Source organism: Carassius auratus, chromosome 21 (genome assembly GCF_003368295.1).
Source record: "Carassius auratus strain Wakin chromosome 21, ASM336829v1, whole genome shotgun sequence".
NCBI lineage: Eukaryota > Metazoa > Chordata > Actinopteri > Cypriniformes > Cyprinidae > Carassius > Carassius auratus.
Genome location: NC_039263.1, coordinates 14,297,021 through 14,317,999, shown reverse-complemented (window position 1 = coordinate 14,317,999; position 20,979 = coordinate 14,297,021). Strand labels below are relative to the sequence as shown.

The 20,979-nt window shown below is 37.9% G+C and overlaps 2 protein-coding genes across 4 annotated transcripts; one reads left to right on the top strand and one right to left on the bottom strand.

Annotated features, from left to right (window-relative positions):
* Positions 1–754: 754 nt before the first annotated feature.
* angptl5 (angiopoietin-like 5) lies at positions 755–4,134 on the bottom strand. Of its 3 annotated transcripts, none has more exons than XM_026196169.1 (9): positions 3,832–4,134; positions 3,609–3,761; positions 3,141–3,312; positions 2,510–2,613; positions 2,336–2,429; positions 2,147–2,250; positions 1,900–2,020; positions 1,427–1,612; positions 755–1,249 (listed from the first exon to the last, which is right to left on the bottom strand). In XM_026196169.1, exons 3-9 carry the CDS (start codon positions 3,193–3,195, stop codon positions 930–932), a joined length of 984 nt encoding a protein of 327 aa, XP_026051954.1. In that variant the 5' UTR covers positions 3,196–3,312; positions 3,609–3,761; positions 3,832–4,134; the 3' UTR covers positions 755–929. The 3 variants fall into 3 exon arrangements, with proteins under 3 accessions (XP_026051954.1, XP_026051955.1, XP_026051953.1); XM_026196170.1 differs by having other exon boundaries at positions 3,609–3,754; XM_026196168.1 differs by having other exon boundaries at positions 3,609–4,134.
* Positions 4,135–5,390: 1,256 nt separating this feature from the next.
* Positions 5,391–8,200, top strand: cfap300 (cilia and flagella associated protein 300). Its single transcript, XM_026196167.1, has 7 exons — positions 5,391–5,749; positions 6,589–6,670; positions 6,767–6,839; positions 6,969–7,126; positions 7,238–7,410; positions 7,637–7,703; positions 7,790–8,200. Exons 1-7 carry the CDS (start codon positions 5,640–5,642, stop codon positions 7,916–7,918), a joined length of 792 nt encoding a protein of 263 aa, XP_026051952.1. The 5' UTR covers positions 5,391–5,639; the 3' UTR covers positions 7,919–8,200.
* The last annotated feature ends 12,779 nt before the right edge of the window (positions 8,201–20,979 follow it).

Here is a 20,979-nt window from a genome sequence, read left to right as displayed (position 1 = left end):
TAAATGGTATTTCTCCATCAGTCACTTATCTCTTCACCGTCATTCCTTGTCTGCTTGATTTAAATCAAAGAGGTTATGACTTGATTAAAGGTCCTGCCTGATTTGGGAGATGGCCATCTAAATCATCATGTAGAACTTTATGATAGACAGTTACATTTTAGGGAATGCTAGGGCCATTTCATGAAACTGTAGTCCAAAGTATTCAAACCAAAAAAAGAAAATTCAATATCATGTTAAAATCAAAGGATCATTTCTGTTTCGGTTTGAAGCAATGTGTGATAGTTTCAGTTCAGTTCTTAGGTTTTTTGTTATGTAGTTTCACTTTTAGAGTAAGTTCCAGTAAACTGTAATAACTTTCCTAACTCTCAGGACTTTGGCTTCTTCTGACTTAATTTCTCTGAACTGTGACCTCATGGGATTATGTGACTTTATTCCTCTGTGAATTCATACCTTACAGTGTTACTTTGTTTTATTTTATATTCAAGATAGATTTGTACACATTTTTATTTTATATTGCTTTATTTCAACCTCTATCTCACAATTACCATTTTTATTTTTACTCTGAAAGTGGCGAAAACAGGCTTTGAGTAAAATCTCTTGTAAACATTCAATGGAGAATTCCTGGAAATATCCCGTGTTGATAGTTTGACAGTTTCTTTCAGACTGAATTATTTGGTTTAATTTAGCATGGTTCCATGTAAATAAAACATTTTAGTAATGACACAGTTCTCTTTATTCATAACAAAAAAAGATGATGAATATTTTGGGCCGTGACCCAGGATTAAAAAACATGGTGGACTTAATCACAATGCCAAAAGGTTCATTCTTTGCTTTTTTAGAAAAGCTCACAGAAAAAAGTGCAAGTTTTTAGTGACTCCAGATGATAAGTTGTTCCACTTTAATGCAAAAGCTTCCAAAGCTTCAGCGATTTATTTTAAATTCGGGATCTCAACTCTTCTGATCTTCATAGTCACCGATTTGATTTTGACAAGTGTGCCATTTTTGGTCCAGGTGTCCCAGTGCATATGTGTCTGGGTGGAGAGATCTTGGTCCAGTGGTGAGCCATTCAGATTTGCCTTGCCACACTGATTAAACCACCATCCTGTGTTATTCTGGTTCACACTGCAGCTCTCAACAGCTTTATTAGCAAAAGTGCAGAATGGAGAACAACCGTCATTGTCAACATCAGAGGTACTGAAAGGGGCTGTGTCTTGATTCTGCTCTTGGTCATACCCTCGAAAAGCATCACCTGCAGAAAGAGAAACTGATAGATTACATATTTAATCCACATTTTCAGTAGATTTCTAGACTGTGCAACTTAATCATCAGCGGGCCCACATGGAATATGTGGACATTATTTGCATTTCCCATGCTAATTTTGTAGAAAAAAGAAGTGTTATAGGAATAATATTTGCTATTGGCTGACCTGCACTACCAGCATATCTGCCAAGGTGTATTGCAAAGAATTTAGTCTCGTCTTCAAGCCAGAAATTGTCATATGAAGCATAGGCGGTGGTGTCATCTTGCGAGACCAGAGACACGTGCAGCTGGAAGCGTGTGTTTCTTTGATTGACAATATTGAAGATTTTTCTCAAACCCAACCAGTGTTCACCTTCAGAGACACAGATATATTAAAGTCATTAACTGTATACAGTAACTGAAACCTGTATGAGTCTCTTTCTTTTGTTGAAGACATTCAACCGTTTTTTTACCTAGAATATGGAAGTCAATGATTACTTGTCTGGTTACTAACATTCTAAAAATAAAAAAAAATATCTTCTTTTGCATTCAACAGAAGAAAGAAACTTATACAAGTTTGGAACAACGAGGGTGGATAAATGATGACATAATTTAAATTTTTTGGTGAAATTTCCCATTAACTGACTAACTGTGGCCTACCTGGTAAATGTCCAAATCCATCCAAGTACTGTGACCACATTTGTTTGAAGTCAGTGAGACCATCCATCCGTCTCTGTATTACTGTCCATCCACCCTCCATGTAATCCATCTCACAGAACACCTGTTAGATGGCCAGGTTAAGATACTTAATTCATCATGTGTAAACCTAAAACCATGTTTGATTTGCTTTCAGATTAAAATAACTATGGTTGGAAGTTTTTACACATAACTAAAAGAATGTACTTTCCTCAAAGGAAACATCTGTGTTTTCTGGCTGAATTATATAAATCCCGCTAGGGATTTTTGGAGAAACGGCACCTAGCGTCTCTTGGATGTCACTACAGTCTTTCCCTGTGGAATGAAAGGGAATTCACTATGAGGATGTGTAAATAATAAATATTTTGCAGAACGTTTGACAGCATGTTAAATTTCTCACCGTGGGACTCCATGGGCTTTACCGAAAAGATGTCACTGTTGCTTCTCTGCACATCTGAACTGAGTGTGTTTACTTTGGCCATAAGCTCGGTTATCTAGAAAAGGACATCAAAGCAATGTGTTGAAGAATGCAAAAGAGGATATGCAGTTTGAAAGTTTGGACATTTTAGAATACCTGATTTGATAGAAATTCTGAGGATTTCTGCTGTTCATCAATGAGATCTCTGATCAACTTCCTAGTGTTTCTTGTATATGACACTATGGTATGCTGGAGGTTATCTAAGACAAACAACCTGCATTAAACTCTGTGAGAACTGCAGTGGGTTTAAAAGAGTGACAAAACGTAAATGTGAAGTGTGTGTAAAAAATTGTAATATGTTAGCCTTGACCCCAAAACCAGTCATAAGTAACATGGTTATATTTCTAGCAATAGCCAAAAATACACTGTTGGGGTCAAAATTACTGATTCTTTTTTTATGCCAGAAATCATTAGGATTTTGTTAAGATCATGTTCCATGGAAGTATTTTGTAAATTTCCCAACATAAGTATATCAAAACTTAATTTCTGGTTAGTAATATGCATTGCTAAGAACTTAATTTGGATACATTGGTGATTTTCTCAATATATATTTTTTCAATAGTTGTATATCAGCTAAATATTGTCCTATCCTAGCAAATCATACATCAATAGAAAGCTTTATTTATTCTGCTTTATTTCAGACTCGTATGCCTGGTTTTGTGGTCCAGGGTCACATACGCATATGCACATGCTCTGAGTGCTGTGCACAGAAAAATGTAACACCTACTACACAAGGAATGTTTCTCATCACGCATTAGCTTTGCAGTCATTTCACATGGCATAGTGCATTTGTCTTTGTCTGCATCTCTGTTATAATGCTCTTTTTGGCCTTGTAGAGAGGCGTCCTCAGATTCCCCAGTCAATATAGCAGGATCATTGCGATTAGTACTGCTAGTATTCTAAGACAAACAAAATATACCACACATTATTACTTATTCAGAAGTTGCATTATACAACAAAATATTCATTTAAAGTATAAGGAATTTGTAAAATAAAATGTAAATATGATTTATTGGATTATTTAACATTAACTTACATGTACCCTTTTCCAGTTTTTATATAAGCACCATATGTTTACTTTATTGTGATAAGAATGAAATACTGATAAATATTGCAAGAATATAAATAAAAACTTTAAGGTTTATTAACATTAATTACAGATTAATTACAGAAGGGAGAAGTTTACAACACTCACCACAGCTGATTATGCAAGAAGATGCAGAAATAAAGTGGTCCAGATCATTTTGGTGTACGCAGCGGTCCCACATGTGAAAGTGTGAAGATGTGCTCCTTCCAATGAGACGACAGTTTTCTCCAGCATTCTCTTGTGGACCGAACTGCCTGTTTGCTTCAGAAGAAAAAAAAGAAAAGAAAGAAAGAAAGAAAACCTCACAAAAACGACAAACAGCTGTTCTCACCTCAACAAAAAGTGTCCAGACCAATTCTGTTTCATTCTAAAGTACTTTTGTTTTATTGTACTCCGACAACATCCTGTATTGGCTATGAAAACCAGATGCTGAAATGTGACACTTCTCTCTGTTGAGGTGGGAATCAGCGGGACCCAGAGCAGCATACGTAAATGCATTCCTTCCAGAAACACATGAAAATCCTGGACATGGAAGAATGAAATGCTGTGAACCAAGAGGATGGCACTAGTAATGACAAAGTAATGGGTTTAATTCTAGTCGATTTATTTAAGCCTGATTCAAACTATATACTGATTTCACTATAAGTTTCTTTGAATAATAGCATGCAAAATGCATTAATGTATAAATGTCATTTTCATTGTACTCTTGGCATGAAGAAATTCTTGATCATGGTCAAAAGGTTTCATGGTATTGTCATTCATTATACCCTTAAGGAACCCATCTTACGACCCATGCACACCAAGAAAGATACAGTGCCGTGAAAAGTTTTTTGCTCCCTTCTTGTTTTTTTATATTATTTTTTTTTTGCATATTTAAAAGACTCAAAAAAATCTAACAAATTATAATATTACACAAAGATAATGCAAGTAAATACAAAATGCAGTTTTTAAATGATGATTTAATTTAAGGGAAAAAAACTGTCCAAACCTGCCTGGCCCTAAGTGAAAAATGAATTGCTCCCTCTTGCTAAATCATGAAAGATGTGTTTAGAAAGCTGAGTTAAATTTCACTAGCCAAACCCAGGCCTGATTACTGCCAGACCAGCTGAATCAAGAAATCACTTAAATAGATATTGTCTGACAAAGTGAAATATGCTTAAAGAGCAACCTATCACGCCACCATCTAAAGAAATTCAAGAACAAATGAGAAACAAATTTGACATGTTTTAGTCTGGCAAGGGTTATAAAGCCAATTCTAAGGCTTTGGGACTCCAGTGAACCATTTTAGAGCCATTATCCACAAATGAAGAAAACTTTAGAACAGTGGTGAACCTTCCTAGCAGAGGCAACAACAACTCATCCGGGAGGTCATAAAAGAACTCGGAACAACATCTAAAGAACTGAAGGCCTCACTTGCCTCTATGAAAATCAGTGTTCATTCAACAAAGACAAGGAGAACAAGACTGGGCAAAAACAGCATCCATGGAAGAGTTAAGCCACTGCCGACCAAAAAGAACACAAAGGCTCATCTCACATTTGCAAAAAAAAAATTACTTGATTATCCCTAAGACCAATGAGACAAAACTTTTACTTTTTGGAAGGTGTGTGCCCCATTTCTTCTGGCCTAAAACCAACACGCATTTCATTAATAAAAGAACATCATACCAACAGTCAAACATGGTGGTGGTAATGTGATGCTCTGTGGCTGCTTTGCATCTTCATTTACATTTATTCATTTAGCTGACGCTTTTATCCAAAGCAACTTACAATCGCTATATATGTCAGAGGTCGCACGCATCTGGAGCAACTAGTGTTAAGTGTCTTGCTAAGGGACACATTGGTGTTTTACAGACAAACATGCAAAAAAAAAAAAAAAAGATTTAAGAAAGCAAGAAGGGGACAAATACCTTTTCACGGCACTGTAACAAAAATGCTTGTCTGCATTTTTAAATGGACTCTTACTGGGTGTCAATGTTCATTAGCTGGAAAAAGTCATTCTGAAATTGATTCCATCATCATCATTATCCATTATCTTCAGTTATCGTCCTAGGAGCGAGCAGGCCTTCTGCTCCCGCGTCATTTTGCACCGTGAGCGCGACTGTCGTCAGTCGTCATGGTAACCGGCGGACAACAGGAAACATGGCGGAAGAGAAACTTTCATTTGAGCAAACGTTCTCTTTCAATTTGCTTTCTACAAAAAAATTCACGTTACAGCAAGATCCTAAGATATCACGACTCCTGATGAAATGGTAAGAATATGCTCTATAGGTGGTACAAGAGGCGCGTCATTAATTTTGTGCGTCTGTATTTTGCACTTTTTCTGCTTTGGAAGCTCCTGACACCAATACAAATACCATACTTGGCAATAAAACTCATTCTGATTGTGATTCTGAAATGAAAAGATGTATAAGTCTCTGCATCCATAAAACACATTTACTAGAAATATACACATTTTCTTAACATGAACTGAATTTCAATCAAGAATTGATTTGTGATGCTTTATAAAACATGGCTGCTATCCAAATCACAAACAAATAAGAGAAGAGCAAATAACAATGCCATGAAAAATAGAAAAAAGAAAGAGAAAACCTCGTTGATCAAATGGATGTCTCGCAAAATATGCATATCCATTTTACATCTGCAGTTTATTTTTTTCACTGCAAATCTGTAAAAGGTTTTTGATATACAAAAAAAAAATAACATCATGGAAACATGATTCACTCCTAATTAGTCGATGTAATTTGTTTAAAAGACAGATAGGATGTTTCAAAATCAACCCCACAAAATTTAGGGGGAATCCCAAATGAACAGATTCTTGTAAAGCTGTTTTGATTTCTTACCTATATGCATGTCAACCGGATATGTCATTGTGGATTCTTTAGGTAGTTTCCTGATGAGAAACTACCTATTTCACTGAGTAAAATGGGTGAAATTATGTAAAAATTGTGGATTACTTAAGTTACACATTACTGGTATTTTATCAGATGATCAGTATAAAAATAACATAAGATTACATGATTAATTGTTCTTGCACTTTCTATCAAAAATTGATAAATTACCAATTCTTAAATTCATCATTGCTTTTTAGGTCCATGCTAGGTCGAATTAACATCCAGGCCTTCAACTTTGACCAATCTTTCCAGTCTTATAAAAGCAATGACTTTGCTTGGGTAAATATTCACACATGAACTTCGACTTTCTTGGTCACAGCAACATTAAACAGTCAACATTATTATTAGTATTCTTTTATTTTTTATTTTTTTCAGAGTTTCTTTCAAGATCCATGTGTGAAGAACAATTTAAAGGTACTTGATACTGCTGGATCATGGACACCACTGGGTATGTTAATACTTCTGATGATAAGGCATATTGCCATTGGAATTCATTTACAATGTTTTATGTCAATTTATGTATATATCTCCTTTCATTGAGGCTAATAATGGCTCATGGCTTTTTAACCATTCACAGGTAGAGACATCACACATGTAAATGTTGAAGTTGTTCCATGCACAAAGGTGTCTGTAGATATATTCAATCCAATTTACTCAAATGGAATAGTGCGTACATCTGGCCACATTGTCAGATGTTATCATGAAATATACCCAGACTTTGATGAGTTAAGGATGGTATGTATTGTTACATCATTCACTTTTATCAATGATGCTCTCAAACATGGCTGATCATAGTGGCATCAAAATGATTGTTTAACCTCTGTTGTATGGCATGCTCTCTGACAGCTTTTGCTTGAAGAAGATTCTAACAACTATCATATAATCAGTCCAAGTGATCGTCAGGAGTTTTTATTTAGACTGTTCAAGCATTTGGTCTTAGGTGGTGAACTTTGCCAATGTGAGGATGTCATCGATCCCTATATTGAGACAGCAAAAATTATGTACAAAGACTTGGTCAGGTGAGAATTTTACAGACATGTTTGTTCCGTTTTAACATTTCACATGAATGTGGGACCAAAATAAGTAAACTTGAGTACACATTAATGTGGAAAAATGTTTAATGTAGTAATATCATATAGGATATACACCTTTTTTCTTTTAACACATGACGTCTTTACCATGATACCCAAACAAATGTATGGTTGGTTGTCATATGATACATTCTCTTTCATATGTCTTTTACAGTGTTCAAAAGGATCGAGAAACAAAAGAGATCACTGTGGTCACAACAATCTTGAAAGTTTCTGCTCATGTATGTCTCTTATTTCTTGTGCATTATTATCATTAAAGATGCAGAATTCCTTATTATGTTAACATTACTGTTTTTTTGTTTATTAGGATCACAGTGGATTGTGCTACCCATCTGCAACAGAAAATGAGCAGACATTTGCTTACCTCTGTATTGATCCATTCAAAAGGCATGTGTACGTCCTATACCATTCATTTGGTATAGGGGACTTTAAATGAAGGGCCCTAGATCTCATAAAAACACTGAGACATTATTATACACTACAACCACAACCTTTAATTTATGTTAATCAATAGGAGAAATTTAGTTAAATGAACAGTTAAACCTACAATGAAAAACTTCCAAGAATATAATGTAGCAATTCTGTAAATACATTTTGAATGTAGCTTCATGCTTGAAACATGGTGTTTAATTAATTTCAAGTGATTATTTTTAGAGACTGAATACATCTGTTTCTTTATATGTTTCATACATGCTAATAAACCTTTACACAATCATAGACTTGAAAAATAACTAATTTATCAAATCTTTCATACTAGTCATTGAGGAGCACACGGGAAAAGTGTTAAACGTGATGTGGTTGTCTTCCTCCCTACCTATAAATGTTGTGTATGGTTGGTTCATTTTAGTCATCAGTCAGATTTAAAGCAAAGCAAGCTGTTTTGATCCAACACTGATTGCCTTGTTCAGGTGTGTTTAATTAGGGTTGGAGCTAAACTCTGCAGGACAGTGGCCCTCCTGGACCGAAGTTGCCTATCCCTGCCTTATAGCATCATGCCAGTTCATTGGCCTCTTTTTTTTCAAGTTTCAATGTAAAAAAAAAAAAAAAAAAGTAACATTTTTGTGATGGTGATTACGTAGGTATGAAGTTAAACAAATTAGCATATCGTGACGTCACTGTCTGAGTCTTCAACCTGTGCCTTCGGGCGCATCATTGCAAACCTCATTTTGATGCAGGCTATATAGACCACAAACAAATTGAAATCTTTGTCAAAAACATGTTTATTGCATGAATTTCAGGTGAGAAAAAAATTAGGTACTGTCATTAAATCCATTTAAGAATGGCTGATAAAAAGAGCCTGCAGATCCCCAATTCTCTTAAGACAAGATAGGGCCACCAAAAGAACCATATTATGGGTCAAAGTTATCTGACACAGCATAAAATGGCTCAAATGGATGGCCTGCCAGAGTGGCAGTGGCCACCCCTTTAGAAAAACTACTCTGAAGAAACTCAGTATTGACCTACAGTATATATCAATGGGCTATGTCCAGATTGCGTTCCCTACACCAGGAGATTAAAAAAAAAAACTTTCCCTTAAGGGTATGCAAGCATCTCATGACGGAAGCCCTAGAATTAAGAAAAGTGTCTGTAATTTCTGCCGAGAAACCGGAACACATCAATGCACTCCACTCAGGGGGCCACACACAAAATCCAAATGGGGGTGTCAATCATGCCCCGAGCCTGATTCAGCAGGTTGTGTCTGAGGGGACCCTCCCAAGGAGGGCCGGCTAACTAGTTCAGAGAACCATGTCTGAGTGCACCAGAACAGGACCACCAACAGCAGACGTTCAACTCTATTTGTCCGTACTCTGAAGAGAACTGCTGGGAGCTAACGGATCGGTGGGAAGGTATAAAGAATAGCCCTGGTATACTCTATGGGCCAGAGCATCCATACCAAAGCTGACGGAGGACACAGAGAAAACCAAAGTGGGCAATGCGTAGTCATGCTTGAAGCAAACAAGTTCACTTCCACTCGGCTGGACCACTGCCAAATGAGACTCACCACCTGATGGTGCAATCTTCATACTCCATGCTTCGACCTCCAAACTCTGTCTCAAGAACAAGTCCACTCCTGAGTTCAGGTGACCTGGGATATGGACTGCTCTGACCAACAGGAACTTGGTCTGCGCCCAAAGAATAACGCATCTCACCAACCTGCACAGGGGGCGAGAGTGTGAGCCTCCCTGACAAATCAGGTACAAGACCACAGCAGTGTTGCCATCCTGATCTAAATGTGACATCTACTCAATTGGGGTAAGAACTTTTTAAGTGCCATAACACTAACAGTGTCTCCAAACGGCTTTTGTGATTGAGCTAATGCCAGCGATGTTAAGGTGACTCAAACCTCAGACACCCTGGAGCCAGAACGTTGCCAAAAACGTGTCCATTCACCATTCAGGCCAGTTCAAACAGAAGAATACAGTATTGCCAAGCTTCCAAAAGCAAGCCTGAGGAACTTGCTTGTGTCTCTTGATAATCTGGCTGCAGAAGCATACATCCTTAGATATATGGTCACAAAACAATCTCCAGTGAGACAGGATGAACCTCTACGTTAGCATCATGAAATTGCTACTCAAGCAAGTTTAGGTAATGCAAATCCAAATCAACACAATCAGTCACATTAGAAGTGACAACGTTACTTCCAAAACAGGTAGTACTATAAAGCTGGATGGTGTAACCATACAACAGCCTGATTGTCCTTAATGAGTAACCAAAACACCAGAATTGTGGGAAAAACCTCTGAAACATAAAATTGATCCTGAAATCAGGCAAGCCAGCGCCAACCAACATCTACTGCAGGACTCTTAGAGTCTGCACCTAAGGCCAGTACACAAAACAAAAGTTGGAAGCATAAACACCAATCAGTTGAACATGCCTGCATTAGTGCAGCGCAGAAGTAGAGAGAGGCATCTGCTCATCGGCTCACACTACACCCTGAGCCGTAATAGCAATGTTAAAACAGTTTGCCACTTAATGTTCCAGCTCAATGCAGCAGCAGATTTGAAACAAATACTGGACAGACCAATGTTCAGTAACATAAAGCACCAAGACCATTGTGCACTACAAAACATCTACTGCATGGCTCCTCAGACTCCGCACCTAATAACAGTAAACAAAAGCTGAAAGCACAAGCACCATTCAAATGGATGTGCCTGCATTAGTGCACTGGCGTGAGTAAGGAGAAAGATAGGAAAAAGCCGTCTGCTCACTCTACCACCATATGTTTTATCATTCTGCCACTATGTTTTAGCTTCAATAATTCAACAACCGAAAGAATCGCACTATGAGCTTCTGAAGTGTACCATAAATCATCATTGACAAAGACAACTGGGTCCAACTAGTGCTCCTTTTTACATTTGAACATATGTGGCCAGAGAGAGTGAGAGGAAGGAATGGCGGGGGTTAGACATGAGGACCCCTTTTTTAGGGAAGGCCTGTTGGAAAATGAAATCTGTATCTCCATAAAGTTGGTCATAAGCAGGAAGCATGAAGTGCTCTAAAACCTCCAGGTATACAGCTGTGTTGATCTTGGACCTCAGAAAACACAGTGGACCAATACCAGCAGATGACATGGCACCTCAAACCATCACTGACTGTGGAAACTTTACATTGGACCCCAAGCAACATGGATTGTGTGCCTCTCCTCTCTTCCTCCAGACTCTGGGACCCTGATATCCAATGGAAATGCACAATTTACTTTCATCAGAGAACACAACTTTGGACCACTCAGGACCAGTCCAGTCCTTTTTGAAGCAAGACACTTCTGACGCTATCTGTTGTTCAAGAGTGGCTTGACACAAGGAATGTGACAGCTGAAACCCATGTCTTGTATACGTCTGTGCTAGGGCTGGGATAAACTATTATTTTGTAAACGATTAATCTAGCGATTATTTTTCCGATGCATCGATTAATCTAACGATTAATTTTTCCAGACGGATTCGAATTCGATTATCTCCCCATTAATTGACTACTAACAATTTATACATGTTGATTTACATATCTGAATGAAAAAAAACATGAATTACTTAACATTGCAATATATGTTAATTGCTCTTAAAATTACAAAATAAAAGACTGACTAAAGCACTATTCGGACGGGACTAGTTTTCTAAACTACGTTTGAGTTTCGATTCTTACCACCTGACGTCTGTGATTTTCATGTACCAATTCGGACGGGACTAACATCTCCGTGTTTATTACAGAGGTGGGAGGGTCTGATTTGTGCATTTGGGCAATACATTGCATTAATTCAGAATGATTGTATTATAGTATTATTACACAATAAATACTAAATGGCTAGTATAACAAAACCATGTTAATGTGTGGTTCCTTTAGTTTAACTTGTTTTCCCTTTTTTTTTTTTTTATTAAATGTAATTAAAACATTATGTGAGTACATAAATGAACGTGAGTAATCTTACCTGATGCTGATATTACAATAGCCGGTATTAAAAGTTTACGCGATCTTGCTCTTGATTTTATTATTTGTATTATTTTTTTATTATTATTTATTTGCCGCTAAACAAATCTGTCAAACATCCGCGCGGTAAGAACATCTACGTAATTCACGTTGGCCAAACGCGTTGTGAAATAAAATATCACCGGCAATCACAGACATTCGCATTCGGACGGGATTAGTTTTCTCAGAGGATCACTGAGTTTGCTGAAAAACGGTAGGTAATTTGCTCTGGAATTATCACAGAGGTTGTGTGAGAAAAACACAGACGTAGCAGATTCGGACGGGATTAAAATAACCAAGTACGCTTAAACCCTATTCGGACGGGACTAGTTTTACAGGGGGTCGTTAGAGAAATCTGCGTTTCACAGACGTACTTGGTGATTTTAATCCCGTTCGCTCCAATAATATCCGTGGGATTTATCGATAACGATAAATAGACAATATTTTGCTGAGTGTCACTTTAATTGTGCTGATAAATGACTCCTAATTTTTTTTTTACCTTTTAAGACATTTTTTTCTAAAAGTGTGCACCATCTTTAAGGGCAAATACTTGCATTTGGGCTGTTACCAGGAAAATGTAATCAGTATCAACAAAATTGATCTTTGCAATGCAGAGAAAACATAAGCTGCATCTGAAGTGTTATTTAGATGTTTTATACACTGTTTAAAGCAGCTCTGTGGGACATGGAATACTTTAACCTGCAGTTACAAATGAATAAATAATTTTTTGATATTTTAAACATAAAACATTGAAAACTGATGTTTGAAATTATAAAAAAAAAATGAAAAGGTACATTAAATGTGAAATTAAAACTGGCAGTAAGTGGCAGCGAGTCACTGTTAATAACTGAGTCATTGCGATTGAACCATATAGACTGCAAAAAAAATATGGACGTAGTGTCCGTGACGTCACCCATAGACTCCTCAATAGCAGTTTTGAAGCGCAAAGTGTGCAGAGTGCATAGACAGTAAAATAAATGGACACAGCGACCCCATTGGAACTCAACTGAGACAAGTGAAGCCCGTTTTTAGCTATTTTTAGCACTTCCGTTTCTGACGCGCAGACTCAAACTAAGCTTGATAACATCAGCAACCTGTCTGACATTTTTAAATGTTCTAGTAGCTGTGGGTGCAAACTACCATCGTTAATCTTGCAGAGACGGCGAGCTTGAGTGGGGAGTTCTTTGGCGTGACTGAGGAGTAAGTATTCTGATTAATTATATTATTGTACGGTAATGCGACAGAGAGTTGAGTGGTTATGACGCAATCGTTAGCCTATTTTTACAAAAACTGTTTCTACGGGGCCATATGGAGCCCTAAATACATTGTCGTGTATCTTTAGAAATAAATAATGGACAAATGGAGTCTTTAAACGCCTCAGATTTAAAGTTATTCGCTGTCAGAGCAGCCGTGGCCATCTTGGCAGTGCGTCACCGTGCGACTCTCCCAGATAATCGAAAATGGGCAAAAAGGGCGGGAGGTGATTGCTGAAGCCACGCCCACCTAGCGGCAATCCACCTGTCACTCAAGTGGCCACGCCCTTAATTATGCAGAACTTTAAGTCTTAATATAATTAAAACGGATGAGTTTTTTTTTAAATTCACCCCCCTCACAGTTGTCAAAATTAGCAATATAGACCAAAATCATTTTTTGAACCAGGCTGTAAACATTTTTTTTTCTGCTGTAAAGTTGGGCATTTTAACATGGGGAGTCTATAGCCCCTTTCACACTGCACGTCGGACCCGCAATATTCCCGTAACATTGCCTGGTCGCCTTCTGTGTGAAAGCAACCACGTCCCGGAATTGATTACCGAATCGAACCCGGGTCGGGGACATAGTAACATTGCGGTAATCGATCCGGAACGAGCGCTGTGTGAACAAAAGCCAGATCTAATTCGGTATCGAAATGATGACGCGCGTTATCGCGCGACTCTTTTACCGGCTGTTTTGAAGGAAGATCAACATTCGCGACGAAAACACATGTGCAAACTGTAATGAAGCAGAGATCAGTTAGTTCCTCACTTTCCGCGCTGACGCAGAGATCGTTTGCTTGCTTCAGTTAAAGTATAACGTGCCAAGCGTTGTCGACTCGTACATTACACGTCACGCGCTGATGTCACGTGTCGTTACGGGATCTTCAGGGGTTGTGTGTGAAAGCACGCACATATACCGGGTCATCACTGGCAGTGTGAAAGTGCCAAATCTAGCGACCAGGGAACAATTACAGGAACACTTTACCGCTGTATTTGCCGGAATGGCAGTGTGAAAGGGGCTTATGAGACGGACTCCCTTTTGCTGCCAGCCTCAAGCGGCCAGTCGATGAATTGCAGTTTTAGTCACTTGATTATTGGCTTCACGAGAGAGAGAGCGCGAGGTTGCCGCTTGGATTGAACAGAATCATTTAAATGGTTGATTCCATCAGGAACGAAAACCAATCATGTTGCTCAGAGATGCAAAACAGTGGCTGTGTTTGGAATTATTTTTGTTTTTAGAAATAGAGCAAAAACAGGGAATGTGTTGTCTAAATGTAGTCTCTTAAAATTAACTTCTTGTTTGTTGAACTGTTGTATAAAAGCAATTTATTTAATAAATAAACATCCTCTCTCGGATTTTCACAGAAGAAGTGGCCAAGACCATAAGCTGGAAGACCATAAGCTGGAAGGGGGCAAATGGCAAGTCACATGTCGTCAAAGACACTAATGTACCGTAAATCACTTTAAGTATTCAGCTGCAGGGAAGGGAAGGGAAGTGTAACGGCTCCCACACACAGCTGCGTGCGGTGCAATGCTGGGGTCGGCTGAAACTGTAAACGGTGTTGCAAGATTGGGTTGAGTGATTTACGCCCAATCATGATCGAAAACCCGCCCCCTTCAGCAAAAAAACAACGATTCTGTCACAGATAAACAATTTAACTCCAATCTGCCCTACAATTTAACTTTATCTGCCCGCCTAAACCGGTGTCGGTTCCTGGAATATCTGATTCCAATGGGTGGAGCTACCATGAATATTCACGACACCATAGCGTGGCGGGGCAACAAATACAAGCGAGTGGAACAAATTATTAGCGCTTCAGATGGTGTTTTGTTCTAAACTACTTCTAACTGTTCGTTTCTCACGAATGACTGAGATTAAGCTTTTTAAATGTCTGTTATTGCATGGTTAAATAAATATTTACAAATATATTCTTGTGTTTTGATTCTGTCTCCCAAAGTTGTCTGTAGGCTATTATTGAAATAGCTTTTATATAATAGGATGATAGCTCAATTGAAATTAAAAAGTATTCTCATTTAAAGAATATAATATATATAATTTTTATAATGTAAAACAATATGCATGAAGTTATACCTGTCCTAAATACGATCTAGACTGTTTAAAATTGATAAACAAAAACATCTGCCTCAACATATTTCTGTGTAAAAATTGAGTTTTTTTTAAAGCATTCATTCATTAACTCGAAATTACTTTTAAAGTAAGATACAGTGTCTTAAAATTACATATTTTATTCATATTCATCTGTAAAAACGAGAATGTTAGACAAGAGAAAAACATGGGATCAAGGACAAAATTAATACAGCAGGACCAATAAAATATTTACTATATTATTCAAATATGTATTTATAAATGTACCTTTCCTTAATTTTTGTATACCCATGCCTTCTACACCAGTGTTTTTGTGTTCACTTGTTTACAAAAAGATTACATAAGAATGATAACATTACTAAACTGATAAGATGTAGGCCTAATTTTTATGATTAATGGTAAGCCATTATTATCAATTAATTTGACCAACGTTCTAAAGCATTGCTAGAGAAAACAACTGTTAATGCATCTGAAAGCTTAACATTTATGACAACCTTTGATAAAGTAAAGGTTGTGTATCAAAAAGATTTTCAGTTGAGTCAGTATAAAGCAACATCCAAAGCATGCAACATGCAACTCCAAGATCTTATGTTGACTTAAACAATCAGCCTATAATTTAAAGGCTATTTTAATAATATGCAGACAACTTTGGGAGACAGAATAAAGACACCAGAATATAATATTTATTTAAACAGCAATCACACACCTTTTAAAAATACTAATCTGTCATTCATGAGAAACGAACAGTTCTATATCATAAAATGTCAGCAAAAACTAATTTGAAAAATTTGGAGAAATTTAACCTTAAACCTTTATTGTAGGTCTTCCAACGCTTCCTACAGGATCAGGTCTGTAATAGGGGTGTAAATCTGATGGTTCATCACGATACGATATGATATTGATTCTCATACCCAGCGATACGATATTTTCCGATACCTCAAACAATTCTATGATACGATTACAATTCGATTCGATACAGGAGTATATCGATCAATATATCCATATTTTGATACTTTATATCTATTTTAAACAATCGTCTACATTTTTATTAACTCACAAATGCAACCAAAATATATAAAAAGAACATTTATCTGAAAATTTTACATTCTGTACTTCAGTTGGGACATTCACAACAAAAAAATAGGCCTACACATTTTTTTAAATAATAAAGAAAATAAACAATTGGAAAAACAATTCTGGCTGCTACTATGGACTCAGTGATAATCTTTTCTACAGATAACCAAATTACAAGCAATAGCAGAAAATAACTACAATCCAACAAAGACACAAGTTCAATAAACAGTGCTTTTCAGGTTTTTCAGCTCTCAGTTTTTCAGGTACGCGACAAAAATGTAATAGGCTAATCAAATGTAAAATAACTGCATAGTCTTCACTCTATAAATTAAATATATGTGAATCATTTCTGATGTTATAACGGTTATTTAGTAAGGAGCAGTGAGCACTTGTATTTTTTTAATAATATTTATTATTAGTTTGCTTTTACTTTAAGAAGGAAGCACAGATTTAATATGCTGATACACTCGCCTTTTCTTTCTCAACTGTTTACGTTAAGACATGCCTAACGACTGTGTTTACTAGGATATTCGTCAAAATGTGCATTTTGATTTAATTTTGTCTATTATTCATCCATGCACAAAAAAGCGGAAGAGAGCTCGATTTAGTATTCACGCAGTCTAGACGCGGCTGTCTGTGTGCGTGCGCATGCTTCAGATGTGTGCGCTAAAAACTTCTCACACAGCGCTCGACTGTACCACTAACAATCACGAGCTACTTTTATGCTTCACCTTGTGCCTTCGAGCAAGGGCAGTCCTTATATCGAGTCCTGATACGCGAGTTTGAGCGAGAATGAAGATCCCGTAACGACACGTGACATCAGCGCATGACGTGTAATGTACGAGTCGACAACGCTTGGCACGTTATACTTTAACTGAAGCAAGCAAACGATCTCTGTGTCAGTGCGGAAAGTGAGGAACTAACTGATCTCTGCTTCATTACAGTTTGCACATATGTTTTCGTCGCCAATGTTGATCTTCCTTCGAAACAGCCGGTAAAAGAGTCGCGCGATAACGCGTGTCATCACTTCGATACGGAATTAGATCTGGCTTTTGTTCACACAGCGCTCGTTCCGGATCGATTACCGCAATGTTACTAGGTCCCCGACCCGGGTTCAATTCGGTAATCAATTCCGGGACGTGGTTGCTTTCACACAGAAGGTGACCAGGCAATGTTAACGGGAATATTGCGGGTCCGACGTGCAGTGTGAAAGGGGCTAGTGAGACTTGAATGGGAGAACTGAGATATATTGGAGCGGCCTTCCCTGCGCTTAGCCTCCTTAACATGTTGTGGTCCCTAAAAGATATAGCATATAAAATTTTATTACTATAAGCTATAGGCCTATGTAATTAGTCGTTAATTATGTTTAAATATGTAGATTACTTTTACTATTTATATAATCTGCTTATACAATTTATGTAAACTTCTTTTATTTATTTTCCATTGCAACTTTAAACAGGTCTAAAGAGTTTTTTTTGTTTTCATGTAGCCTTGGCAACTAGCCTGAATAATATGCAGATGAAATGAAACTTGTCAACTCACCTCAACATGCCTTTTGCAATCATATAACCCGCCATGGGCAATGCTTGAGCAAGACTGTAAGAGTTTTACATCTATAAGACAGGGGTACTTTTTTTTTTTTTTGTGGCACTCTCCCTCTGCCATGGTGCTCCTGTTTCTAGATAGACATAACTGATTAATTTTGTTCAGGAGAAGAGATAAAAGCCTGCCCACACTGACAATTGATTGGTTGATTTGCAGAAACAGGCCAATCAGGATGCTCTCTGTCTGACATGCGCTTTGCACACACGCACATAAGCACACACACGCAAGGTCTCTCGCTCCCTCTCCCTCTCCGCCGTGCGCGCGCTACACGGTTTGAAATACAGTTTCTGTTTCGCATGCGCGCGCTACACGGTTTGAAATACAGTTTCTGTTTCGCATGCGCGCGCTACACGGTTTGAAACACAGTTTCTGTTTCGCATGCGCGCTTTTGCTCGCTCGGTCTAGATTCCGGGAGATTTTAACTAATTTGCGGGTCTCAGGGAGCCGCTTTTAATATGCGGGAGACTCCCGGAACTTCCGGGAGACTTGGGATGTCTGAGTAGTTAAGCTTAACTTCGTTCAACTTTATTACCTGTTTGAAATAAATAATCCATAAAACAAAACGAGGCGCTCACGCTAATAATTTCTGTTCCACTCACTTGTATTTGTCGCCCCGCCCATGCTATGGTCTCTTGAATATTCACAACCAAATATTGTTGTGAATATTTGTTGTGAATATTTCGGGAACCGAATATATTGTAACACCGGCTTATTTTCCCCAGCCGACGAAGTCAAAAGATGCCCAATCTGGCAACACTGATTAATTCCAGCCAATAACTGGGCACCCCGGGCTTAAGTCATAAGTAGCCTACCAAATGCATGCTGAATTTAAAACCTCATTTTGTGTCTACAGGTGCTGTACGCGCAAATAGTTTGTGTCGCACAGCCACAGACATTCAACGTTATGCCATAAGATGGTTTAACTTGGCTGCAGACCGTGGTGTGGCAAGGAGGCGCCTGACCAACCGGTCTAACCAGGCTGAGGCAGATGATTAGGCTACTTATGGTCATGTTTTCCTTTGTTAAATAAAATGTTTTATTTGTTTCAAATTGTTTCAGTTTTAATTTAAATAGTCTGTCGCAGGCTACATGTTGTTTTACAGTTCAGAGACCATGCCCTTTACAAATTCCATTGGCCTGGAGCCCATTCTGTTTAAACCCCACCCACGATCAACTGCAAGATAGAATACAACCAATTTACTGCTCCTTTTCAATAATCCGACTTGCATTCCAATACTAAAAAAACGTATGTTTGCTACTTATGTCTCATGTCAACTGTAAATGGTTACATACAACTTAACAGATATAAAACACATTCCCATTTCCCAGAATTCCATTATAATCAGAAAACATCTCCTCTTGTAGTACTTACAACTAGTCTTGCTGATCCTAGCACTTAGAACTGACACTCTGTTTAAAAACAGCTCTCACTGATGCTCTTTTTGTACTCAACTTTTTTTATAAATATATATATATATAATTGTTGAGAGAATTGCCTTAAAAAGAAAACTGTGTAGGCTAGCATGTTAGTCGCTTTGGTTAAAAATGCGTCAGCCAAATGTAATGCAGCCTAATTTATCACATACCAAAACCCAGAGACACTTCAAGCCTCGGATTTCACAGTTATTTCTTCTCATGACATCTTTAACAAGGCACGGTTCAATCACGTTCACACACTGGATTCACTGCATGAATTTTGGATGAGGAGGAAGTTATCAGGCAGTGTGGTGGAAAAAAGTGGCATTGCAGACGGAATTTTATGAACGGGTCCAAAACGGACCCGGGCCGGATACGATGCTCATATGACCGGGTCCAAAACGGACCTGGAGCGGATGGGGCTCATTCGCGGATCCAAAGCGAAGCCGGGGCGGATTGGACGCAGTTTCGGATCCGCTTTCTGGATCCGTTCCGGAGTTCACTGTACCTCCGCGGCGGATGCGTTTCGTAGTCAGTTTGCTGTCTGGGATGGGGACGCCCCTGATGTCGAGGAGGACTCTATATGGGATTAGAATCCCGCCAAATGTATTTTAGCCAAAGATCGAAAAATAATAAGCAAAGATCAAAATATTTAAAAACGAGTGTAAAATAATAATGCACAAAACCGAAAAACAAATGCAATTTTTTTAAATAACAAAAATGAATCAAAAAATAATAAGCGTAATTCAAAAATGTAAACACATTTAAAATTATGTTGCACAAAACTGAAACATGAATTCCACATTTTCCAAATCTCAAACAAAATCAGGTTTCCTGCTCATATGTTATTTTTGTGTGTGTGTGTGCTTGTGGTCTTTTCCCCTTTGCTCTTGTTTCCACGTTCTGCGCTTGCGTTTCTAAAAGTTGCATTTAGTGTTTCATGTAAATCAGGACAGGCTTCAGTGTCACCATTGGCCCACAAATTCTAGACTGACAGCTGCTCCTCCAGCCAATCAGTCCAAGGGGGAGTTGACCACTCGTGGCTGCTGTGGCAGGTGTGTGAAGCAGAGGGTGACGGTGACATGCCCACTTTAGTTAAATAAAAATGTAAAATGTAGTTTTTTTTGTTATTTTATAGAACTGAAAGCCATCTTAAACAATGAACATTGTGCATTGCACACACATAATGTAAATCATCCATGCTAACACGTTCTCTATTTTATTTTATTTTTTCATTTGAGCGTATTGCACTCTAAGAGTGGCACTCTAGATTTATTTTTCATAGACGGAGTTTATTGCTCAAGTTCAAATGACCAAGACGACAGAAATTGCATCTTGTTCTCTTTAATTACTTTACAGAAGCATAACGTTTCGTTGTTATTCTGAGTGCAAACAAATAAACGTATGTGGATTAGAAAGATTTATTACTTTTATCTGTATGACCAAAAATGACGGAGTATTTTAAGAGCAAGTGAGAGCACCGTGCCTCCATCTGTCCTGCTGTGAGCGCACTGCTGTTCAGTTTCCACACACACTTCAATAGTGTACATTTCTGTAGGTTAACATTAGATTGAGCTGCCATGT